The sequence below is a fragment of the Heliconius melpomene genome, chromosome 20 (assembly GCF_056956725.1).
Source record: "Heliconius melpomene rosina isolate 202511_hmr_F chromosome 20, ASM5695672v1, whole genome shotgun sequence".
Taxonomy (NCBI): Eukaryota; Metazoa; Arthropoda; class Insecta; order Lepidoptera; family Nymphalidae; genus Heliconius; species Heliconius melpomene.
Window position 1 is genome coordinate 330,825 of NC_140408.1, and position 27,006 is coordinate 357,830.

Genomic DNA, 27,006 nt, shown 5'->3' on the forward strand with positions numbered 1-27,006 from the left:
TTTCCACACGGGGAATGAAATATTTCATATTTTAAATTCTTTGGTTGATTTGAAGGTACACACATGTTATCGACCCGAAAACAATGACGCTGGGAGAATATTCCACAGTTGTGTGAAACGTGGAATCACTGATATTAAACAATATTTTTCCCGCACGTAGCAGGATAGGCAGAGGGAACCTGGGAACCTAGTGTTAAGACACTCCGTTCTCACAAATACTGTGCCACATATCAACTTACATCTCTATATATAATAAAACAGCAAAAATATTTTGTCTGTACATTTAGTATTTTTGACTAAAATGGATAGATAAGAGTAGCACTTTAAAAGAATAATAGAAAGCAAAACTTATTTTTTAAATTTCTAGTCTGTCTGTATGATTAGTTATACAAATCAAATTAATAATAACGTAGTTGCGTAGGTAGTCAATTATTAACAAAAAATAACGCTGATGATAAAGTAAATTAATAGAAAAGGAAGTTAATTAATAATTTAAATTTGGCGAAATATCGGCTTCGTTCTTCCAAGTCCCGAAAAATTCTTGAAATTAAAATATTTATTCTTGGAATCAATAAAAAGAATTGAATAAACTTTTGGCTTCTATCTATTTCTCGAAGATGAAAGAAAGCAACAGTATGTAATTATATTCTTTATTATAATGTTCGCCCAGGACGTCTCGTAATTACTCGGATTTTTTAGTTCCACATCAAGTCGACAGTATTATTCCACATATAAAAACATATTGCAAATATTACTACAAGCCACTTTATCAAAGGGTTGACAGTGTCTACATACATAAAAAATCTTTAAAAAATATTTGCAGCCGCGCCCGCCATGCCGCGATGACGTCACCGTGACGTCACTGTTTGGTAAACATTGTAATACTGGGTAAAAACCACTTTCCTCGAGGAAAACGATGTTTCTATACAAGTCGGTTACTCGATATATTTGCAGCGTAACCGATATGACAGTGGATAGTTGATAGTGTAAATGTTTTGGAGTGCTTGACTATACTAACAGAATTTGGACTAGGTGTATGGTTTATTAATTATATAATATAATAGTTGTATATTATATTAATTAAAATCCATATAATATAATAGCTTTTGCTTCACTAAAAAAATTATAAAAAGACCTTTTAGGCCCTGTAGGAGAAAGGCTGACTGTACTGTATCGCACTTAGCGATGGATGTGAATTCGGTTCCCTCTCGAGTAAATGACTATACTCGTAGATATAAAACAGAGCGTTAGCACTACTTCCAGGTCTAACTTTTTTTCGTACGGATACCGTCGTATTGATATATTGCCCGAGAAGGGACATGTGAGACTCATGGATTCGCAGATGTAGGTCATTTCTAAAACCAACTGCAACCTCACGGTACTCCTCCACGACCAGTACTGGCCAGCTACGGCGACTACGGGTGCCAAGGGATCCTAACGTGAGCCCTGTCAGCTGCCTACCGTGTGATGCAGGCGGTGCGTAAAGCGTTAAACTGAACAACCTATAAGTTACATAAAAGTTATAAATCTCAAAATGAAGGAGGAAAACTAAGTGACTTTTTGACCATAGTATAGTATAGTGATAAATTCACTGTAAATGGTACCAGCAATACTTTTAAATTAAATACTAAAAAATATATCTCTTCATAAAATAAAACTTATTAGGTCAACTTGCGGTTTCAAAAGTTTCATTTTCTCCAAAATTTATGAAAGTATTAAGATCTTTTATTTTAGTTTTCATCCACGTAAAGTTAGCTGAAATGCCAGCTTTCACAACTCACGAGTTCACGACCAAGTGTTCCTAACTTTGGTGACAGATAACTGTCCCTATGCGTGCCATTTTGAAAGTGCACAAGTGCTTTTTGGACAAATAAGTCTAAGCTAGTGCTAATATTATTTTTAGAATATTTATTTATGATATTGTAATTAACAGAAAAATGCCAGTAGTGTCAGTCCTGCTCGGCAAATCTGGTGACAAGACCCATCTACATTCAAAATCCCACCTAAAATACAAATATGTTAAAGTCAGACAGTTTTACTAAAACATTGCAAGCGGCTATAATTAACCAAGTCAATGTAACTGATATATTGGAATAGTTACGAGAGAGAGGCCGCTACTTAATTAAAGTACTTGTTACTTGTCGTGCTCTATTACTAATATACCAGTATTAATGCATAAAGATGCACATCATTTGTTTTCTCTTAGAGATAGATTTGACTACTCCTGCTCTTACTTTTACTTTTATTAAACCGGGTGGTCGCGTTTTCCGTGTGCGAAAATTTGTATTGCAATAAGTCTTTTTACGAAAGCAAGAAAATAAAAATAAATCATACCCTCAAATGGGAACCGAACCCACAACGGCCTATATGCACTCATTTTATTAATTTACCTAATAAAAACAATCTTCTGATTGTAACAACGACAGATTCAACAAAATATTATTATAATACATATAAAACGTGAAAAATTTCAAAATTGTAAACATAACGGAACTTAAGCAGAAAATAACTTACAAAATATCGTTCTCATATTATGTTATTGCGTACGGTTGGTAATATAATTTAATTTTGGAGGAACTGGCTTTGGGAGGACGTTCCTTCTCAACAAACCCAGTTGTGTGTGGTCATCGCTTGATTGAGTTTAGCTTTTCTTCTTTTCTTGGGAATACAGTACAGGACGGTTTATATTGTATTTTTATCACATTATTATTAATTTCGATATAATATTTTGCTATAATATTTACAACGAGCTAGGATGTTATCTTTGTTCATAAAAAAAAATAATAGTAAAAAAGATTTTTTTTATCATTTTTACAATTGAAGAGGCATTTCTTTATATATTTCTCTATTTTCCTTTTCTGAGAACATATTTTCAAATATTAACATTTGTTCAAGTTGAGTTGGAATTACCAAATTATAATTATTAGACTGTTGTTGACTGTTGACAAAAATACAATAATAAAAATAAATTAAATGTTCTGTCAACGGTACAGCACCAAGCCTCAGGCAAAATAATCAATGAACGTAAGAATTTACGTTTTTATTTACGTGATGTTCAACTGAAACTACGCCATATTGCAATATTGGACATAAATCATCCCTCACGACGCGGGGTAAAAGGGAAAACCATATATTTTCTTATTTTTTTCGTGCAATTGACGAAAATCTTCAGCTATATTTTCGATGTTTTTTATATTCACACATATTTTCCTGGACAAGCTGAGTGAAAGCATTGGAAGAAGTATTCAGTGGAGGAGAACCAATACAGCATTTTGTTTAAACAGAGGATGAAATGTTTTTTTTTATATATAAGTGTCTATCTGGTCTTAGAGTTGTATGGGAGCAAATCTAGTTTTTGTGAGAGGAGTTTTAATTATATTATGTTTCCTTCTCTTATGTACAGTTTTCTGAGAGTTAGTAAATGTGCAGTTGAGATTCTGGAAATTGGATGAAGACTAGGTTATTAAGTTCCCTCTGTCTACGCTCTTATGGTCGGGATACATCATAGCGTGAAGCTAAAAAAATCTAATCGAATTCTGTGTTCACTCGGGATAAAATTCCAGCTCTAAATTTGGCGGTTTTACCATCAGGCATCAAACCAAATATTAACCTAATAGTCCAGTACAGGCTGTAAGTGCACTAACTTGCAAATATGTAAAAGCCTCTACGTAAAAAAATGTCAAGTGAAATTTAGAACTTGAATTTTATCCTGAGTGAACACAGAACTCGGTACCCACGTAGAACGACGCATTACTTAACAATTAACTTCGCTCTCATTCATATTTTTGATGGCATCTTTCCTCTTTGTACTTTGGAAGAACATTGTCTTTGAATAATTAAATTATATAAAAAGCGGTATGATTAGATAGTATAAGATTAGACATTTGGAGCTCGAGCAGTAAAGGCGAGTTGTAAAGGAAGGCCTCTTAAGCCTACACTTGAGTCGCAAGTCCCAGACCGCTGCGAGCTCAAGAGTACGAATATTTGTATTTGCAATAAATTGACGAATTGATGGAATAAACATAATATTAAACAAGAGTAGCTTTCTTTACAACATTTAAATAGAAATAATCTAAAAATTTTGAAGTCACATTACTAAAATCTCGATTCCAAAAACGTCTGTAGAATAAAATAGGAACATCTACAGTAGACGTAGCAATTTATCTCGTCCACGTTCGTTACGTATATTGTATAGAATATTGGTAGTGACGGTGCAATTTGCAATCTATTCATACGGTAACTAAATCACTTTTAGAAATATGTCAGGAAAATGGTTGTGAACATCGATTAACTTATTTTATAATTCTAAACGGATTTTCGATTAAATTTGTAAATTACTTTCTTGGAATATAATGTGAAAATAATCGAAAATAGTTTTTTGTTGTACACAGAAAGAAGTTAAGTATTAAAATACTATAGACACACAGAAAAATGAAGCCGTCGTGGCTCAGGGGCACAAAGTGTGACTCTAAACGCGGCTAGTTATGGTTTCCATCCTCACTCAAGGAAATTAAATATTTATTTAAATGTATATTTCCGTTTTTTCGCTCTGGTGTCGAGGCAGAGCGAGGCGATGAGTTCTCCTATTCAACACGCAATGCCTCCAGTCCCCTCCTGCCTCCTGCTGGGGGATACAGCGTGAAGCTGATTTTTCAGAAACATGAGGCCGTCATCATTCAGATCAGTGTAAACGTGACGGTTCTGGGTGTTAATTCCAATCGGTGAAATTGACTATTTCTAGTTCCGTTCCGTTTTAGAATTTTGTGCGGAAATTGGTGAATGGAGTTACTTAATTCTGGGTGCCCTCTGCCTTGTCTTCTAGGCATAGACGGGATACAGTGTGAATAGAAGTAATTCTTTTTAGACACTTTCCACTAAATTTTAAAATATTACAAATAAGAATCAAACCCACTATCATTATCCCACTCCGCTACGACGACGGCCTCATTTTTTATATGTTAAGAAGACTTCCTTTAAAAAAATATTAAGCGTAATGTATTTTTGATAGGAGCCCGTCGGTCTGTGACAGCGCCTGGTCTAAGTGTTCAGAGGCCGCTAGACACAGAGGCGTTACTGCCGCTAGGAAAAGTGATTAATGACTAACAATGTTCCTGCATCAAAAATTTTCTTACAGTAAGAACAAAAAGAAACGCTAGGGTTGATAATTCATTATCAACTTAAGGAATAAAATATTACCTTTCTATTAAAAAGAACAATTGTTGAGTTTCTTGCCGGCTCTTAGCAGAACTGCCTTCCGAGTCGGTACTAGCGTTATTTCCATTCGACGGTTCAAATTTGTTTGTAAGTATATTTCAATAAAGAGTATTTTGAATTAAAAAAACATTTTGAGGTCATCGAGACGCAATGGCACGGTGCCTGACAAAAATATGATGGTTGTGGGATCGCATCTTTCTCGGGTGATGAAATATTTTCATGCTTTTGCTATGGTAACAAGACAAAGGCGTTGAGTTTCACCACTTAACATGTAATATATTCAAAATTAGTACGGAAAGTGGAGAACAGAGTGTCTCACAATTAGCTTCCATTTGCCTACACAAATATGCGGAAAAAAGCATGAAGCCGTTAAAAGTTTTAGATATTCTTATTCCAAATACTTATAAAGTACCAGCCGACAGCCCTGAACCTCACGGTAGGCTGGAGGCTTATTTACGCGTTCCTTCCACTCCGCGTGACAGGCGCGTCGCTCTCGCGGTGAGTGACAATCGGATGTATAGTTATTGATACTTCGACCAAAATTTTACTGCTATCTGACAATCATCTGACAATTGACTTGGCTTATATGGCGTTTGATTATTTATATTTATATTTATTGAAGTAAATGTAAGAGAAAAAGGGATGTTTTACGAGTATATCAAATAGTAGTCGGTATTACGTATAATAAAAAGAGAAAATAATTGTCCAGCGTTAATGTAAACTATATGCATATCGATACTTAAAGTAAAGTAGAAAAAAATCCAAGACTTAAAATGTAGAGTGGTGTAACACAACGCCGCGTGGTCCCATTTAAATTTGGTCCATTTCTGACAATGTTATCCATTAGAAAATTGTATAAGTCTTAAATTTGTATTAGGTAAGTATGTGCGCGACAAATGGAAGAATAACTCAATATCCCGCCAACCGATTTCGATTATTCTTTTTTTATTGGAAAGAATACACTTCAATTGCACAAAACAGCACAAATTTGATGAGAAATAAGTTAGGTTAGGTCGGTTTTTATGTTAAAAATTATAATTATTAGTAAATGTTATTAAGTCTGTTTAGTAGATAGGCAGCGAGAACACAGTGATTACATATTGCGCCCTCAATGATAAGGCAATTTAGAAAAAGGAAACGATGGAATCTAACGCAGTTTCTTCAAAATCACAAAACAAACGTATGTTGTAGTCGAAAAATCCAAAGGAAGTTCTGTATTACACGTATATATATATTACTAGCGGACGCGCGCAGCTTCGCTTGCGTATTCAGGGGGAATTCTAATAACCCATGAAACATGTGCTCAATGAAATATTTTTAAGAGTCTAAATTTCAAATTTTAGAAAAATCGGTGGCGATTTAAAGATTTTCCCATACAAACTTTCAACCCCTTATTTGCACCCTTCGGCGGTGAATTCTAGAAAACCATGAAACACATGTTCAATTAAATATTTTTAAGAGTCTAAATATCAAATTTTATAAAAATCGGTGGCGATTTAAGAATTTTCCATGCAAACTTTCAACCCCTTATTTGCACCCTTAGGGGGAGAATTCTAGAAAACGATGAAACACGTGTTCAATTAAATACTTTTAAAAATCTAAATTTCAATTTTTATAAAAATTGGTGCCGATTTAATTTTTTTTCCATACAAACTTTAAACTTCAATTTCACCCCTTCAGGGTTAAAATTTTTGAAAATCCCTTCTTAGTGGATGTCCAGATTACGAAAGTAAACATCTGTCCAAATTTCTCGTTTCTACGCACAGCGGTTACGGCTGTGCGTGCGTCTTACCTCAGTCAGTGAGGACAAGTCCTTTTATATATATAGATGTTAATGATAGTCAAACGAAAAAAATTGTCAAACAAAATTAACAATGCAACGTGAAATCTCTATAAATAGCAATTAATTAAAATGTCAATAAGCGCACGCACCGCGACGCCGCGCCCACTCGCTATTCATAAATCATAATATTATTATTTTCAGATAAATATTTAAATAGTTTATTATTTTACATTTACAATACAATTTGTTTAAATGCATACAACATATGACCCTGAGTTCTATCACATAGGTATGTACATAGGTAACACACATATATATAAGAAATATAGATATATAGAATATAATATCAGTAAAATAAATTGCCACAATGTCCATTGGTAAAGTACAGATACTCAAATTTACATAGAAATATGAATTCTATATATTTCTGACCGTAACGTATCGCGCTCTCAGAGACTGCTGAGACAGCGTTCATGTGAGATATTGTCGACGATACCTACATTAATATTGTTGATAGAAAAATCATAAATCAAGAAAAAAATATAAAAATGCAGGAAAATAATTACATATGCCGTTGCCGTGCAATGGCTGAGTGTATATAGAACATGGTCGTGAATTGGATTCCAACGTAACTGTGTTATGCCTCGTTACCTGAGCGAGGAAATTAAAATATTAAATGTGTCATTTCCTCGAGTGGAAATCGAACCTACAACCTATCGCCTTTACAGTCCCCCGCTGGTGACTCCGAGCCACTGATCTTAACAAAAACAGAGTTGATTAAATATTGTTAAATATTATGTAAAGTGCGTGTAACTTTTTATTGTAAATAGCAAGTAGCAGCGAGACTTCTCAGTAATGAGATTTTAAAACTTAAAGCTATGGTTGGAGTGTTCGGAAAATATTTCTTCAGCGATCCTCGAGAGCTTTGTTATTATACACAAGTCTCTGTCTTCAATCCTTTTGGAGACCTGTAATAACACCAAGAATTGTTAACTTACACTTTATTATAACTGAAAATTTATGTAAATATTTTTACTTTATAGTCTGGAAGTAATGAGTTCTTTATAGTTAGTTAACGAAATGTATTTTTTTAGGCTTTAAGCTGTATCCTGCGCATAGCAAAGTAGTCAGAGAGAACCTGAGGATCTAGTGTCTATTAAGACACTTCTGTTCCCCACTTTCCACCAAATTCTGGAGCACTTTCGTGTTGAGTGATGGAACTCAACGCCGCGTTTTCCTTCGTTACCAGACCAAGGAAATAATAATATTACTTCATTTCCCCGAGTGGGAACCCAGCTACGTAGAGCTTGCCTCTTCTCCAGCATTACCCTCAGGTTCGAAAAAAAGAGCAACCTTGCAATGAACCGGACGGATGAAAATTGTAATTGCAGTATTATTATGGTAATATACGGTACGTATCTAGTAGGTCGTACTCTTTGGCGTCGTTGTATTCTGATCATTTATTATCTCCAAATTGGCTGTCTTCTGATTTGGTATGAAGTATAAAAACTAATTGTTCATAATTGACCGTATAAATTATATAATCAAGCTGATGGTAAATGCATCATAATTAAAGTGTTATAAACGTAGTGTTCCAGTAAATAATATTTGCGATTAAAGGAATACAGCAATTTCTATGCGTGGTGCGTGCGGCGACAGCTGGCGTCGAGCGAGTGTCGGCTCGGGACTGGAATGAAAGTAAACTTTATGTAAAAAGCTTTATTGTGTTAAACTGGGAGCTTTTCGTGACTTCCTTTGCTTCCCGTTGGTGTCGCGTCCCGCCGTTGTTACTTAAATCTTAATTTCTTATATACAGTTTTGTTTTTGTTTATCTGAGTTTATGGTTTTAGTCTAGTAGGTACTTTTTATTATGACTTGATATATTTGTGAGGGAATCCTCTTACCTACTTAGTGTCCAGACACTCCGTTGTCCATTTCGCCCAAACTACGTGTTGAGTAGGTTTCACCACTCAACACGTAGTTTGGGCCAAAGTTAGCGCCGCACTATGTTATACCACAGGGGGAGGACTATGAGAATTCTGGAGGAATTTCGTGTTGAATGGCGGAACTCAACTCCGAGCTTTGCTTTGACACCAGAGCTAATGAAAATATTTATTATTTATTTTTGGGAATCAAACCGTTTACAGTCAAACGATTCATAGTCCTGCGCCGCGACCGACCTTAAAGTAGTTTTTTTTAGGTTCATGCTGTATCCCGCACACAGCAGTATAGGCAGAGGGAACCTAGCACTGCACCACTTTCGTGGTGTCAAGTTTCACCACTCAACGCCCTTTGCCTCGACACCAGAACGAAGAAATGGAAATAAGTTGTTATTTTAACAAAAGCAAATATTCTATCTTCTATACTAATATAATAAAGCCGAAGAGTTTGTTTGTTTGTTTGTTTGTTTGTTTGTTTGAACGCTAAGATCTCTGGATCTACTGGTCCGGATTGGATGGACTGGATTTATTTTGTTTTTGTTTTGTATGAAACCTATGCTAAGCTTTCATATCCTGCAGCTTTCATTTTCATATAAAGAATGCTCTTCACAAGTGCTATAGGCTATATAACATTACATTACACATATAAACTAATATATTTTAAAGTAGTTTCTAATTTGACATGCAATTTATTCTGCCATGTTAATAACAACCGTCGCGTCGCTACGCAACCGTTACCGTGACATTTTGATATTCATCCTTATGAAAATAAATATAATAGTCACTTTTAGCATTTTATCTAGATTGAAATTATAGTTTACTGTATAACATTCTAATAAATAATTAAGGAGATGTCACTGATTCCAAATGACCTAGCCTTCGGGCGGCATAGTATGACCTACGCGAACGGGCAGATGACGTTGACGGTTTTATAAATTTTCATACATTTTCGAACTATTGTTAATTTTTATGTAATTATTTGCTGTTTATAATTAATTTAAGAATACCTGTCCTTTAGTTACTTTTACTTCTTTTGTTGGTTCATTTCAATAACTCAGATATTTTTTCTAATAATATGTCTCTACTTATTTTTCTTTCCGTATATAATATATATAATAAATATTCTTATAATTGAAGCAGGCGTTGCCGCGTCCGGGTCGGCTAGTAAAAAATACGTACAAAAACGCATTTAAAAAAAACAAAAGTACTTTAACAATCGCCTCAGAATGCCGCAAATTTAATCATTAAATAAACACAATGGGAAGCTCAATAAATACCACTTTGAAAAAAACAGGAAAATCTAATTTATTAACAGAAAAGAGATCGTTTTTCATCTTATAATGGAAAGAGGGCAAGTATACAGTGTATACACTGTACGTATGTACTCGTACTCTTATAACGTGAGATATTGTTGCTATTTTATTTTTTGCTGCTTTGAGATTTGTCACGTAATCAAAACCTATAGGGTACCTTATGGTGGACCTAGAGTTATGAACGAGTTATGAATGGTACGAGGGAAGAACTTATAATACAAATAAAGGAATAAATCCGAAAAATGAAAATTCCTAGGTATTTCATTAAAAAAATCATAACTAAATTTGTAGTTCATTTCATACAAGATGTGTGCATATTGAGGCAAACTTAAGTTTATCAATTTTTATAAGATATACTTTCAATTGACCTATAATCCTGCAATTAGTACGGAACCCTCAATAGGCGAGACTGACTCGCACTAGATCGTTTTTTAATAAAATCTATTCAATTGATTATTATTGAACATATTCAACGACGCATACCTCTGTTTTCTATCAAATATTGTAAGGAAGACCGAAAGAAAATTTTCAATTTCGTCCTCGAATCTTTTGCGTACTTATTAAATTCCATAACCTTCTCGACGACTCTTACTTATCTAATCGTAAGCAATAATGCACTCTAATTGATAAAGGAAATTGAATCACAACAGAATCTATTAACCCTATTTCTTAATCATCTTATATCACATTATAAGTATATTAATTTCATCACGCTTTGTAGAATGGACTGAGGCCCATTGTCTCCGTTCTTCGCCTTAATTTGAGACACTACGTAATGAGTGGCGGAGCTCAACGCCACGCTTTATATTACCGGAGCTGGAAAATGAGAAAGTTTCATTCACACTGTAAACGCGAGACAGATTCGATTTCCACTTGAGGAAATAAAATATTGAATATTTATTCTGGTAACGAGGCAAAGAGCTGCCTTTAATTCCGCCACTCAACACGGAATGCCTCTAGAATTGGGTGAAGGTGAGCCACGGAAGTGTCTAAATGGGAAGGGAGTGTCTAAACACTATATTTCCAGGGTCCCTCTACCAATCCTGCGGTGGCAGAGGTATATAGAAACGTCTTTGTATATGTATAAGTTAAACACATCCCAACTCCGTCACGATGATATCAGCCATTATAATTTATAAAGAGTAAATGAAGCATTATAGAAGAATATTAAAATTCGCTGAACCTGTGCGGGGTGATTCATGAGAGTCACTTTCAGAGATTGCTTGTGTTTAAAAATAAATTGCTGTTACAGGCTTTTTCATTTTTTTCTTAATAGTAAAAAAGATGAAATAAATATTGTAAAGTTTATATTTTGAATTTTTGTCGTAAACAAGAGTTGATACGAAAAAATCTTTGAAAATCCTATAGTACTCTCTGATGACGTCTTCGCACTTACCGCCCTATGTTCGAAACGTTGCATGACTAGCGGATCTCAACGCTGCGCATTACCAGATCGTAGAATTGGAAAAGCTTATTCAATCGAGTATGAATCGAACCCACAACTGTCGCGTTTACAGACACAGTGACTCAACTACCTACCTGCTTGCTACTTGCTTGTACATGCGTACAATGTCAAACTAAAAAATCTATTAAATCAAATCCTACAATGTTACTCTCAAATTAAAATAATCCTTAACGGTAACTGTTAATGTATATTCATAGAATATACTGATACTTAAGTAATAATTATAATTTAATACACATGAAAAAATATAAAATTTACATATAAAAAGGACATGTAGGTAGGTACTTATGTATACTTATGTACGTAAATAGTACTTAAATTAACATGTGCAATGGCGGCCTCATCACTGCAAGTGATCTCTTACAGGCAACCATTAAAAGTGCAGGACTTATGTAAGAAAATGCAGTAAGGCGCAGAAAGTATTATTTAACCAAGTAAAAAAATATTTAATCAGCATACATAATAGTACATACATATAACATTTTGAAACAAAAAATTAAAAGCTTTGAAGTGTTTGATGCTTCTTCCCTACGCACTCTACGGGAGATAGTAACTAACGCCAAAAGTAAATACGCTATAATATGACGGAATCGGTGGATATTTCGGATTAAAATTAAAATTTGTGTAACATAATCATAAAATGATGAATCACAGTGCGAGTGGGATGGTGTCGGCGTACTTAACGTTGAAATAATATTTACATGTATTATGGATATTGATAACGTGCCAACTTGCGTATGCGCATTAAGAGATCAATCAAATTAATCAAAGTCTTTTGTTTCTGTAGGGTACCGTGCCTGAAAAGAAAAAACGGAATCCTTATAAGATCACTTTGTTGTACGTTTATACATCTTTCAAGGCAATTTATCTTAAGATCGTGTGGAAGAATGAAGCTGAAATTAAGATTAAATATCCAAGTCTATGGTCAGTTCTTCACTCTGGTGTCGAGGTAAAGCGCAGCATTGAGTTATGCAACTCCACACTAAAACTGCTGCACCGCTTCCGCGACAACTGGAGCAATATCTTTAAAAATTCGGCAGTCTTAACACTACGCTCCCTCTGCCCACCTACTACATGTAATATAAAACTGGAAAAAAGTCTAGATTCCTAGAAACACAGAAAATCAGGCTTCTAAGACCAACAATCCTGAAATTGGCCTCGGTAGGCGTGTCCGACTCGCACTCGACCGCTTGTTTTTCATCTTTACGCATTTCTTACACTTGTTGTGTGTCGATTACATATATAATGCGTTATGTCTTGAATGGTGATGAAATAAAAAAAACCAAACCCCAAAAAATAACAAACCAAGTTTCGATGAAGTCGTTTGTTTCTCTATAAGTACCTAATGAAATATCTAAGTAAAGCCAAACCACGTCTAAGGTTCCTTACTGAGAGTTTATAAATACAGTTAAATTTTATGTGACCCACCGTTGAATATTCTTTAGGCATAACTACGTATTGATGTACATATAAAAGTCAACGGCCAAGTCGCAAAAATATTAACTATATACTATCTGAAAAAATTTACAGAAACTAGGGAACGGATTATCTTGACAATAGGTTTCCTCTGCCTCTGAAACAGGGTGAAGCTGTAAAAGTAAAAATAAAATGAAACGACAGCCTATAATCTTCCAGTGCTTTCAAACGGTGCGGCGTTCTAAAATAACACATATACGAGTATATATATTTGCCAACCAAACACTATACAGCACTATTCACGCAGTATTATAAATGAATAATCCATTTTGGTAATATGTGGGAGTGCATCAGTTCCAGTAGGTGCTAGGCACTCTCAATTAGCAGAGCGAGCACTCGGCGCCGGCAGTGCGTGGATGTCAGTATTACGGGTATTTGCCTTTATCCGACGAGTGTGCTTGGAGTGTGAACATTATACAATCATGTTGTGTTTGTTAGTAGGTATAGTGTGCAGTAGGTATAGTGGTTTGTTGGAAGCTAATGGGTTCTTTCTTTATTTATACTTACAGCTGTATATCGCGACGAGTATCGGTAGCACTTTAGGATCAGCTTTCTTCAATGTACATTATTTGTATCATATACATATTCCTATAATTTTAATATATTATATCATACTTATTGCATTTAAAATTTTTATTAACTTTATATAACTTATAAGCACTTGTTATAACTAAAATCCAATAATATCTCCGCACGGCAATCCTTGGATATCTCCGCACAGGGAATCCTAGTGAGATATCCAAGGTGCAAATGTCAGGACTTTCAAGCGATTTTCTTGGTGAAAAAATAAAAAATAAAATTGTCCTAATGTAATTTGTATTGGTTTTGTAAATAAATAAAAAAAAATGTCATCAATGAATCTTACAAACTTCCCGTCGCCGTAGAAGCCGATGAAGTCAAGAAAACGTTTCTTGCCTTCATTTAGCTCAGTTACACTTTCACTCCAAACTTTCAATCCGTTCGAGGGCTCCTCGAACGGATTTTGCATTCAGGGGAAAAGAAGAGGACACTTTACTAGTGATTAGAAGCTAGATAGAAGCATTGCTGCTTTAAACGTGCTTATTTACAACGGTGACTAAAAATACAATCTCTCACTTCAAATATAGAGGGATGGAGGGATTTAATTTAAATTCTGGTAAATATTTAGAATATTCTTCGTTTGAATAATTATTAAGCGCGCAGTTGCGGCGAGCGGAATAGTAATGATAGCGTTCACCCGGCGGCGGCGGCGATAGGCAATGCGAAAATAACTCGACGACAAACGACTGATTTTAATGAAAATGCGTTTATGTCTAGACGATACAATGGAATACAGAATAGCTTATATTTCTATTTATTCGTTATCATATACATTTAAATGAGAACACGATATTAATCCGTGGATTAAATCTCTTCACGCTGTATCCCGCTCATAGCGAATGAAAAAAAAAGATAGCTAAAGAAAACCTAATGAGAGAACACTCTATTCTCCAATTTCTGCCAAATTTTGAAGGATTATGTGTTGATTAAATCGTAAAAGTAGCTTTTAGTAACATTTACATGACACACCAGGTAACTTTGATATACTAACTCCGTCAACCGTGACATGTGAAACGACCTATTTTTGACGTGTTTACCTTTTATCTCAAGCCTTCGTTTTCATTTCAGTTTTCATTTCCCGCTTAAGAAGAAACAACTAGTTAATAGGTATAGAGCTAGATTGTTATATAATTGACGTCTAATTGATTTCCTTAACGATGTTTATTTCCTCTCATTGCTCAATAATTGCTTTTCATTGCATTTTTCTCCATTATGGCCTTATTAACATTTCAAAGTGTTCACTAAGCCGAGGACTCCATATCATACATTTAGTTGTAAAGTGTTGCTACTTGCTGGTACTACGTTTAAATATTATTTTATTTACATAAAAAAGATTAGTCAGTATACAAGCAAGGTCAACTACATTAACCATTTCATTATAAACTTACATATATTTTATAAGTTGCATCCTTCACACAGGGAAAAATAAGATGAACTAAAATAAGAAATAAATTATTATCATTATATATTCAACATACTGTATTATATGAAATAAAAAATAACTCGAGCCCGTTTAATGTAATGTGTGTATGTTCGTGGGTTCAAATTGAACTGTATGCATATTCGATCCAACAATTTTCCTTATACGACGGACTCAATAATGTTATAATACTAGCTACGCGCTCGCGAATTTTAGAATAAATATATTTTATTTTATTCAAATTAATTTTATAAAACAAGAATGCATAAAAATGTGATAATTTGCAATAAGGATATAGAACTAGGATCCGTGACATACTGTGCATGCCGGGTGGCACACATTTTGACAATTTACTCAAAAACTACAATTCCAATGATCACCAAACTACTTCGCTAGGATCACCGCGTCTTCCACAACGTACCAGAGCTGCAGGTGTAACGATCTAGGAGGAGTAGCATTACAACGAAACACACTGTTGACCAATAAGTACTTATCAAGGTCAGTTCGGTCAATCACCTTTAAATCTGTTTAAGTAGTAGGTACCTAATAGAATAAATGTTACAAAATAAAAATTAAATAAAAACAGCTAAACTGATTTCAAATAGTAATGCTTAATGTTACATCGTTTATATCAACGTAGGTTGTATGTTTTATTCAAGATTTTAATAATTTTCACATTAGAATTCTTATTATAGAATTCTTAAGTACGTACTACCTGTAGCTGCTACCTGCTAAATTTCTTAATTTAAAGTCTACTGGAAGTAATTAATTTTAATTGCCTTTATAGAGACGAAATACGCATTTTTTTGTGATATAAACGGCCATATCTTTTTTCTTAGTTAATATAGAAATATGTTTTTATCAGGAAATCATAACACCGTAGATCTGAGAATATGGTTTGAATTTCAACCCGATATCTTCAAGCGTTGCTGAGATAAAGGGTCTTGACAGACAGACAAACAAACGTACGGACGGACAATAGGGTTTCTCTTTTCCTAAAAAAGTACGGTCGCCTATAAACACGGACGTAATTCAATGTGCAATGTGCAATGTAATGTAATAATAAAAGTAACACACTGTAGCTTGACATTTAAAACGTAAGCGTAGTTACACCTTACCTTACCTTTTATCAACCTACCTCACAATCACACTTGTTTTTAATTTGTTATTTTACTTGTATGTTTGTTAAAATTATTTATATTTTTGTATATTTTGTATTTGTATGCTTTTTATGTTTTCTTTAACTTAATGTACTTAGGAATGTGCAGTGGTCACACTCGCCAAATCGGGCTTAAGACCGTGAAGAATAATTCATTGTAATGTACTAAATAACTAATTCAGTACTTTAAGACGGCGAAGCCGCCAGCAGATCACTTGTTATATTATATAAGGTCTTAAAAGCTCCAAGGTCAAACTCTAAGTGATGCTTCGGAAAACAATCTTATGCATTTTTTATTTTATTACAGAATGTTTTTGTCATCACCACTTTAAATGAAACCACAGTTTTAACTACTCCATAAGAGCCTGAGACAATTAAAATTAAAGAGATTTGTTAATAGAAACGTAATGTTTCATGAATGAGGCGTGCGCGATGTGTACAAAACTCTAACCTATCTAGGTCGACCACCTTTGCCGGAGACGACGCTCACCGACACCTATAAGTACATACGATGTACTCGTACGCTCCGGATGAAACTGATCTCTCAAACCACGTCGAACGCAAGGACCTAGTGCACGCGCACCTTTTTTCCTTTAAATATATATGTAAATCTAAAAAAATATCTCAACATGGAAAATGCTGAACTATATCACAAATGTAATAGTTTACAAAAAAGAGATGCCTTGCAGGGTTTAGATGAATATGCGCAAAAAATTAAATGGAAAAAAGATAAGAACACAGTTTTAGATATTGGTAGCGGAGATGGAAGTGTTACAAAAAATATACTAACAAAATTTTTACCCAGTAATTGTATTAAAGTGGTGGGAAGTGATAAAAGTGAAAGAATGGTAGATTTCGCCAACAAGCACCATGCGACCAGCCTTATCAACTTCACCACCCTGGACATAGAGGGAGCCTTACCTGACGAGCTGCGAGGAGAATTTGATCTTATTTTTTCTAATTTCACCCTACATTGGATAACACATCAAGAGTGAGTACTTTTTTTTTCACCAGTTTATCGCCGTCCACTGCTAAACGTAAGCCTCCCTCATCAAGCACCAACCGTCCCGGTCTTGGGCTTCTCGCATCTATCCGGAGCCACCCAATGACGAGCGAGTAGGTACTTAAGTCAGTTTTATATTGTAACTAGCGACCCCCTTGCGGCTTCGCCCGCTTTTACAACTGGATTATTCATATAATGTATGTTTGCAAAGCAGTTAAGATAATGTGAAAATTAATTAAACCCTAATGCAACCCGCATTTTCGGACAGCAAGGATTTTTTAGTAGGTACCGTAATTTTAAATCTGTGCTACTAATCTTTTCAAGTACTTATTAAAATATATTTAAATGACAATTTTTAGATAGTTAAATGACTATTTTTAAACGGAAGAAATTATAAACAAAAACCTACCTACTGCAAAAAATATGAAACCAAATATATCGCGCTGAAATAATACATTCAACTCGAACTATCCAATACGTGCAAACGCATCTAAATCTTCGTTGCTATAGAGGCAGGCTTTTTTTTCGAGCTTGTGGTTAATGCTGAAGGGAGTATTCTGTCCCTAATAAAAAGAAAGCACTACGTGGCTGCCTTTGAGGAAAATTAAATAGAATGCATCGGCCGGGAATCGAACCCGGGCCGCCCGCGTGGCAGGCGAGCATTCTACCACTGAACCACCGATGCATGTAAGGCAGGCGGGCGCGGCGGACGCATGGCGAGTGGCGAACCGTTTCGCAGCAAGGATTTTTTGATATTGTAACAACTTCTAAAGTACTTATTAAAATGAAAAACAGTAAAAGACAGCTTTGGTCTACATTAAATGGCCAACGTAACTAATATACTTATTTATATACTGAGAGTAAGGGTTAAGTGAAACTTGAGTAACATACAGCTGATGTGTCAACGGCGGTTGACACATGTCAACGATTAAATGCGTTTTTCTGTAAAACTATTCACAATTTCGAAATAGTGTAAAAAGCAAATTTTATCTTCGTTTAACGTAGAAAATTAATAAAGTATTTTAAAGGATAAGGATTAATACCATTATGGAAAAATATGACTCACAATAAAAAATATATTGAAATTATTATTTTTAGACAGAAAAATGGTCACTACACGTTATTCTTAAAAAATATGAATATGCTCTCGCGGACTTTTTTGTAGCTCTTATTAAGAGGAACAATACTCCAATACATTTTTTTCATGTAGTACTTACCATTAAAGCCGCGCATGCGCGAAAGTGTCTCAACGGGTAGGACTTTATACACATTTATCGTATTTATGTTGATTTATATAAGAATGTACAAATAATAAACTATATATAAACCTTCTACGAAAAACACTCGACTTAATGGTGAAGACCGCATCAAAATCCGTTGGGTGGTTTAGAAGAAGAATAGTTAGAAACAACAGACAGACACGAAAAGCGACTTTGTTTTATAAGATATAGGATAGGATAGGATAGGATACACAAGAGATATCCTTAATTCAAAAATAATAAAAACCGACCCATGAGAGATTCCGTAGCAGCAAAGAAAAAAACTACTTTTAACCAACTTTAAAATAAGAGGTTCTCAATTCGATCGAAAGATAATATGTTCATCGAAATTATTTTATCTCCCTCGAAAACCACGAAATTAATTTTTAACCAATTTTCGTTTGAAGCCTTCATTGAATTCTATATTTTTTTTCTATATACTTATTTATTCATTTTTTTACTTGTTTTAGAGGCATAAAATATTTTCATAATGAATAAACTTTCTTAGGAAGAAGCGAGAAAAAGAGCGAAGAAATAGAAATATAAATTTTAAATAAATATTCCATCTTCTCGAGTGGGGATCGAACCCACAACCAGTCGGTTTTACAGTCACACTCTGTGAGGGGCTTGCTTGAGAGGCATGCTTTCTTAATTTTGTGTTACACGTAAGGAGTACTAACTTTCCACTATACACATACACAGTACTTAAAAATGACAGTGACATAGTGACTACGGATAGACAGATTAGCAGCTATTAGAATTACGTTTTTGGCTACGGAACCCTAAAAACAGGAAAGATATACACGGGGAATAACTTCAGGATAGAATAAAATACAGAAATAATAATTTTTATGTTTCTCACATATTACGCACGGTGATGAGTAATCCAAACATGTATGTATATGCGGCGTACAGCGTGAAGCTAAAAAAACATTGATTGTTCTCTCTAGCCAAAGATGATGTCGCAAGGAGCAGATTTTTTCCAATATTAGAAAACCCTTTATAATTAAGCGTCTCGTAAAAAAAAAATCTATTGTCAACTAAAAAAATATTATAGAGGAATTTACCGTTGTTATGTTTCAGAATAGCATTTACAAATATATACAATTTATTGACGATTGGTGGTACTTGTCTACTTATATTCTCAGGATACGCACCCTTGTATATTATTTATAGAACTTTAGCTCGCCAAAATAAATGGAAAAATTGGCTGAGAGACGTTGAAGATATCGTCTCACCATACCACGATTGTCAGGTGATTAAAGAATTAAGCATCATTTCAAAAATATAATTCCTAACTTTTGGATAATTTTTTTTATTTTTATTTTATAGGACCCTGAAAAAGAAATAAAGAAAATGATGACATCTATCGGATTTAGCAATATTGTAGTAACTTATACTGAAAAATCGTATACATTCATCGGCTTGGAGGCTATTAAAAGTAAGTAAATGAATATCTTGAATATAAATGTTTGTTATCACTTTTTGTGAGATTAGCAGAATGTTTTTGTATTCTCCATTTTTGTGTGCTTGCTGCTGTGCTTAAGATATTAATATTTTAATATTAATAATATATTCATTTTGACAAAAGACAAAATGTAAACAAAAAAGTGTTGTTTCTTAAACTTTTATGTAACTTAATTTTTTGTTTAATTTATCCATGTTTTATTCATGTCTTAAAATCAAAAAATAATATTAAAAAAAAACAGAAAACAACTTCACACTTAACAAAACAAGAAACTTAATAAAAACAATAAAAGTAATAACGGACAGTCATTTGAGCAAGTTAACCGACAGTAAAAATGGAGGATATAATCTGACGGACGACAAAACATCACATTTCAATGTAAAATGTTCGCAATACCTGTGCTATATAATTTTTATTATAATAATAAAAAAAAAAACAATTTTTTTTATAGTATTAAAATGCGCCTCAAGTTTGAGAACACATTAGCTTTTGGTTTAATACTACTGACATTCATAAATCCGTGATATTTCTTTTTACTTAATATAGAGTAAATAAAGTAAAATAAGTATTACGCATTCAGCTCTATCAATCGTGACCGATAAAATAACTTTTTTTGATTTGTGTACATTTTATATATTTTACATATATAGGTTTATGTACCAATATATATATAGTGCTGGGTTCAATGAAATGGTAAAAATATAAGCGCGGCATTGAGTATCACCTCTTAACACGTAATATGTCTCGCAAATTAAGAAGGGAGTATCTCGACCACAGTACTGCGTGAAGCTAAAGAAATTGATCTATTATACAAACATCGCCTGGAATATACTTTAAAATTGTTACTTAGCAACTACAATGCGACGCTATCGTCAATTGAGATTATAACAAAGCTTTCTTAAAAACATATTTTTCAAATATATTTGTACAATAATAATTTTTTGGTAATCAGATTTCATAGGAGGAGTCGATCCGTTCAAAATACCGCAGGAACTGATAGAAGATTTTGAAGAAGACTATTTGAAAACTATTAAGGATTTGAAACTCATAGACTATGTTCACTATAATGAGGAAGGTTCCGTCACAACGAGGATGGACTATCGTCTTATCACGGTATTTGCCCAAAAATAACTAATAAACAGTATATGACATACTCGTACAACTTATTATAACATATTGTTCAACTCCCAATGCCTGATAGTACGATTTAGAATAATGCATACTATTATATTATATATATATACTATTGTACTCTTACATATGAATTATATAGCTTCATCTTATAACAAAATCGTAACGGAGCGGCGTCTCTACTTGGAAGATATTTAAGAAAAAAATATTTGGGGACCTTTATTAATATAGTAGAATGCAAACGAATGATTTTTAAAATTTTGTCTGTTTGGTTATGTGGAACTCATGGACTAGCAGACAGAGATCATACCTAACATCCACTAAACCTCATGGTGCTACTCCACTGTCGCCACTGACCGGGCTATGGGAGCTAAGGTATCGTCCTGTAACTCACTAACGCCCGAAATTAATAATGTATCTCCGATCTCCAGTTAACGTCCATCTTGGAATGTTCGACATATCTATCCAATCTCTAACCTGCATGCCAATAACCATTCCGGATAATGTCAACTTATCATCAAAAGTGGATTGCAGGGCCCTCCCTGCGGTAACGATAGTTTCGTTTTACGTATCTTTTTTTAATTAACAAAATCCTAATATATATATGCTAAATTAAATTTAAAATTAATTATTATTACTTATAAAAGTCCTATAAAAACTATTTTTAATAAAATAATAAATCTTTAAGTCCCAAAATATTAAAAAAGAATAAAAATTAATAATATTAAAACACTTTTTAAAACTTAATGCAATATGCTTAGGTGCGTACAATGGAACTTGAACATGTCATTTTGACAGCATATGTTTTTATAATATAATAATTAATTGTTAGTTTTAAGATACTTTATTCCTAACCCATTTTCATGTATAAATTATTAAACATAACTTGAAACGCCATAAAATTACAACTAAACTGAACTAAAGATAATTATTTTAATTTCATTAATGGAGTCCGGCATAGTAAGGTAAGTATCGTATGTATTCATAATTTTGTTTATTAAGTTTAAATATATATGCGAAAAATTATATAAAGGCGTTAGCCTCTATAGAATTTTTGAATTCATTATATTATTAATATCGTTTTGCTTGGCTATTTCAATTTCATATTGTTTATTGCTACATTGGATAACAAAGAATAAAATTTTAGATTAAGTGCAAGATTATTATTTTAACTTATATTGATGAATGCTTTATTGAACAATGAACTAATAAATACTTTATTTTTTTCAGTAAAAACAAAACAGTGATTGCAAGAAATTCACTAAATATTTTGTAGCTTACAAGAAATGTATGGAGAATAAAGCTGATAAAATTACTAAACATGGAGCAAGCTAGAATTAAGAAATAAAAAATATTTATATAAAGAGACAAATAAAAAAATAGATTACATTTTTTTAATAATAAAAAAATTACAATACACATTGTTTTCCTTATTCACCCCCAAAAACATGTAAAACTATGATTAACTAACAATCTTCTCACTTAAGTAATTAATAAATATAAAATATTTGAATAATTATTCATCTTATAAAACAATTATTTACGTCCTTTCTGTGATATCTTATATTGCAGTGCTGTCCTCATTATCTATCATGTCATGAAGGTATTTCCATTCCTGGTACTTCCTCCAAATTAAGATCTCTGCAAATGGAGTGCCATAATATGAAATTATCTTGCAAATGTTCTAAAAATATAAAATTTCTATATTAGGTATATAATTCATGAATATTAATAAGTTTAATACTATTTACACATCATACTAATAAATTATAATAAGATTTTTTTTTATATGGTCCGTCCCCTTTTTTCCATACCATAGGTAATATTAGGTTAACAGAATACCTTTCTATTATGTTCCTGGTTTAATATATGCTTGATTGCAGCTTTGCTTTAATACTTGGATTAAGAACTTGTGTTAATAAATATGGTCTATTTGGTACTTTACTTCCATTGATTACCATAATGTCTTGCATCACATTTTGCTGCCTATAATAAAATATAAAATATTATTTTACAAATATATGACATAGTAATTTGGAAAATCAGCAACTGAAATTAATAAGCCCAGAGCTCAAATTAAGAAATGATATGGTAATTTGTAACTAAGTTAAACTGAGACTTATACAAAAAAAAGTTTCCATAATTTGCCTGCTTTTGTAAAGAAAACTTTATATAACTTAATAATACTCACATGGCGATTAAACACATAAGTATTCGAGTGCAATCAATTGCAGCAATAACTCCAGGAAAGGCACCAACTTGATAGAAGTTTTTAGCACTCTCTTGATATATTTTTATATGATCACTGCATATATTTGTAATAGCTGACACTGACTACATAACACTATCATTACTATCACTCGAAGAAATGTCACTCCACATATTTATTTACTTTAAAAATCAAATATAATATAAATGCAATTTTGCAATCCGGGGATATGATAAAGTAAACCCCAAAATATGTCGGATCGCAACTAGCTGTCATTTTTGCTATCCACCGTAATGTCAAAATGGACAGATCGTTTATTGGCACGCACAAGCTGTAATTTTCATACAAAGTTCCCTCTTCATCTCCAGTTAGTCCTCCCAACGATAGATTGAAGTTAAAGATTGAAAATGAAGTACTTCGATAGGTTATTGGCAAGCTAAACTCAAAAAATAGATTGATATTTTAATCTATGGTAGCAATTTATGGATTAGGATCGATTATTAACATTGGGCGTTAACTGATAAAACTCAATATCAAGGAGGAAAACTGAATAACTTTTTGACCACAAATTATACCAGCAATACTTTTAAATGAAATACTTGAAAATTTTATCTTTTTATAGACTTAAAATTAGGTCAACTTTGCGGCTTGAAAAGTTTCAATACCTCAAAAATTTGTGAAGTTATTAAAATATTTTATTTTAGTTTTCATCCACGTAAAGTTAGCTGAAGTGCCAGCAGCAGCCGCAAGCAATACGACTTTCACAACTCACGAGTTCACGACCAAGTGTTCCTAACTTTGGTGACAGATAAGTGTCCCTATGCGTGCCATTTTGAAAGTTCACAATCACAAGTGCTTATTTAGACAATCTAATATAAGTGTGAGGCCGCCGTAGCGCAGCGGCACAAGGGTGTGGCTGTAACGCGACGGTTGTGGGTTCGATCCTCACTCGAGGAAATGAAATATTTATTTACATTTATATTTTCGTTTCTTCGCTCTGGTGTCAAGGCAAAGATCGGCGCTGAGTTGCGTCACTCAAAATGCAATGCCTCAAATAGAAAAAAAAAACTCATTTAAAATACTATTTATTAAATTGGGCCATTACAAGCAGTCAAGTTACATTACATCAGACAGTTTTACTAAAACATTGCAAGCGGCTATAATTAACCAAGTCAATGTAACTGATATATTGGAATAGTTACGAGAGAGAGGCCGTTGCTTAATTAACCCTTAATCAAACAAACTTTATTTTTCGAGTAATTTGAAATCTGGTCACGGCTTTTAGGTAAGTGGGTGCCGTAGATTTCGAAAAACAACTCCTTTTTTTTATAAAAAGGGGGGAAATGGGGGTTTTGCAGTGGGAAATTATTTCCCAGTATCCGGTATTTCAAAGCAAAATATAATCAAGTGGGAAATTATTTCCCATTATCCGGAATAGCTCTCAACTTTTGATATATTTTTACTACAAGTTCTATACATGTAAGTTGCTCCTACTTTACTTGTTTCTTTTTTGTCTTATATAATAAAATTGAAAAAATACTGTAATATGAGTGAATAAAGTTATAAAATGAAACAACAACGTTAGGAATGATATATAGTTTTAATATAAACTGAAACTTAATTACTAAGAAAAATAATATTATTGAGGTGGAACAGTGTGAAAGGTTTTGAAGCAATTTTTAGCACACAAAGCTACTCCAAGCGGAACACAGTCTGTTGTTGGTGAGTTTGTGATATGAGATGTTTCTCCTAAGGCTGTCAGTAAGGCATCTGTTGAAATCTGTTGGGCTTGTATAGTAGGCGTTTCTTGTTTATCTTCATTCGATTCGAAGCCGAAGATATATTCAAGACGTTGTTCAATTAGGTTATCGTCAAGCTGATTGAGGTAAGTATCGGATGGAGAATGAATGCTATTGACATAGCATGAGTCATCTTCAGAATCTGAGGCTGATAAATCAGACAAGTTGTCTAAATTTTGCACCACCTCCTCCAATTTTTTCTTTGGTAGAACTTTTTGTAACTTTTTAGCGTCCATATTTAAATAGCTAAAACAAATAAAAGGAAGTCTAAACTAACTTGGTAGTCTGAGCAGTACAAATAGTTCTAAAATATAATAGTTATAAAAATCAAGTGAGAAATCACACAAACGCAGTCATAACTCTCGACAAAGCTCCATATATGAGTTACTCGCTGACAATTTTGTGTAAGTTAGATAAAATTATAAGTAACAATACCTGTTTAGGTACTTATATAGTGCAACAGACAAATTATTTATTGTATATATAGAAATTGGTATTTTTCAAATGCAGGAACAAACAATGGGAAATAATTTCCCACATAATAAAACCTAAGAAAATACAACAAATATCAATGCTGCGAGCCCAAAAACCGTAAGAAACATTCAGAAAACAAGTCTAGTTTACAATATTATTGTGTTTATGCACTTACCAGATTTTTTTCTTCAAAAACTTTTAAATCTTCCGTTTGAACCGGTTTTTTTCACAAAATATTTCAAACTGTGTTTTTGACATTGACATACAATGACAGTTTGCGCCTTAAGACAAAATGTTGCAAATAAATAAAATTAAAAAATTCTGTACGATTATTTTTCCCTAAGGTTGGTACTGATTAGAGTTGCCAAAGACGAAATAAAACAAAAAAATTACAGTAGTGGCATGTGGGAAATAATTTCCCAATATTTGATTAAGGGTTAAAGTACTTGTTACTTGTCGTGCTCTATTGAGACACCCAGTCCTCCACGCACAATTTTCGAGACGTGTAGACCACGGGGTAGCTGAATCCAACGCCACAATTTGTTTTTTTAACGACAAGATGAAAATAATTCATATTTTTATTCCGAGAATCGAACCCACCAAGGCCTACATCCATGTGAAGAAGAGTGAAGACAAAATATTAATAAGTACATAAATATAAAATAACATAAGCTGTGACTTATAATTTCTGATGATAACTAGTAAATAGTTCAAAAAGTTCACGCAGACGAAACTACAGGCGACAACTAGTTAATAATAAATAATGAATCTAAAGAGCAACGTCATATTATAAAACACTTGTCTTAACAACGGCAAATAAATTTAGAAAAGCAGTGAAAGCGTCAAATAAACTTTGTGACGGAGGACACCACTGTTGAAGCTGACCCTTTTTTACAAGTCCACATTACGTCGTTACAAAAGCTGACCACAAAGCACTATGGTAAGTGTCAGTGTCAGAGTGACGCGGGTACCGGGTTCGGGTTCGGGTCCGGGCAGGGGGTAGGCTATCAATAGAACGGCTAATTTGTGTTCTAAGCTTCAAGTGATCCCGGGGACGTTTAATAGACGTTTATTAGAGCGTCGACCTTCAAACTATCATTGTAACAATGTTGTATTATAAAATATGCTTTGTAACAAGTCGTGTAGACATGTTTTTTATTTTCACGTTTTATCCCGCACATAGCAAAGTAGGCAGAGGGGACCTGGGAACCTAATGGTAAGATACTCGTTAAGCTCTTTTTTCTTGATTTCTGACTCAATAATTTAGAGAAATTGCATATTGAGTGCTGGAACCTAACACCGCGATCATGAAAA

At 33.5% G+C, this 27,006-nt stretch overlaps 2 protein-coding genes, 1 long non-coding RNA gene and 1 other non-coding gene across 4 annotated transcripts; 1 reads left to right on the plus strand and 3 right to left on the minus strand.

The window, feature by feature from the left end:
• Nucleotides 1-16,710: 16,710 nt before the first annotated feature.
• On the plus strand, nucleotides 16,711-22,175 carry LOC146527417 (juvenile hormone acid O-methyltransferase-like). Its single transcript, XM_085204768.1, has 4 exons — nucleotides 16,711-17,340; nucleotides 19,695-19,866; nucleotides 19,944-20,052; nucleotides 21,032-22,175. The coding sequence occupies exons 1-4, from the start codon at nucleotides 16,979-16,981 to the stop codon at nucleotides 21,208-21,210; spliced, it is 822 nt and encodes a 273-aa protein (XP_085060894.1). The 5' UTR covers nucleotides 16,711-16,978; the 3' UTR covers nucleotides 21,211-22,175.
• TRNAG-GCC (transfer RNA glycine (anticodon GCC)) lies at nucleotides 17,967-18,037 on the minus strand. Its single transcript has one exon. It is a non-coding gene; the product is annotated as a tRNA-Gly (tRNA).
• Nucleotides 22,176-22,443: 268 nt separating the features above from the next.
• On the minus strand, nucleotides 22,444-23,939 carry LOC146527419 (uncharacterized). The gene is made up of 3 exons (XR_014879177.1): nucleotides 23,402-23,939; nucleotides 23,053-23,196; nucleotides 22,444-22,894 (listed from the first exon to the last, which is right to left on the minus strand). It is a non-coding gene; the product is annotated as an uncharacterized LOC146527419 (long non-coding RNA).
• Nucleotides 23,940-25,000: 1,061 nt separating this feature from the next.
• On the minus strand, nucleotides 25,001-26,135 carry LOC146527420 (uncharacterized). The gene is made up of 2 exons (XM_085204769.1): nucleotides 25,868-26,135; nucleotides 25,001-25,464 (listed from the first exon to the last, which is right to left on the minus strand). Exon 2 carries the CDS (start codon nucleotides 25,452-25,454, stop codon nucleotides 25,059-25,061), a length of 396 nt encoding a protein of 131 aa, XP_085060895.1. The 5' UTR covers nucleotides 25,455-25,464; nucleotides 25,868-26,135; the 3' UTR covers nucleotides 25,001-25,058.
• Nucleotides 26,136-27,006: the final 871 nt, after the last annotated feature.

Bases quoted from the DNA above. Each gene is read 5' to 3' on its own strand.
- LOC146527417 (XM_085204768.1), top strand. From the start codon at position 16,979: ATGGAAAATGCTGAACTATATCACAAATGTAATAGTTTACAAAAAAGA. The intron at 17,341-19,694 runs GTGAGTACTTTT...GTTATGTTTCAG, and splicing joins CATTGGATAACACATCAAGA to AATAGCATTTACAAATATAT. The intron at 20,053-21,031 runs GTAAGTAAATGA...TTTGGTAATCAG, and splicing joins CGGCTTGGAGGCTATTAAAA to ATTTCATAGGAGGAGTCGAT.
- LOC146527420 (XM_085204769.1), bottom strand. From the start codon at position 25,454: ATGGACGCTAAAAAGTTACAAAAAGTTCTACCAAAGAAAAAATTGGAG.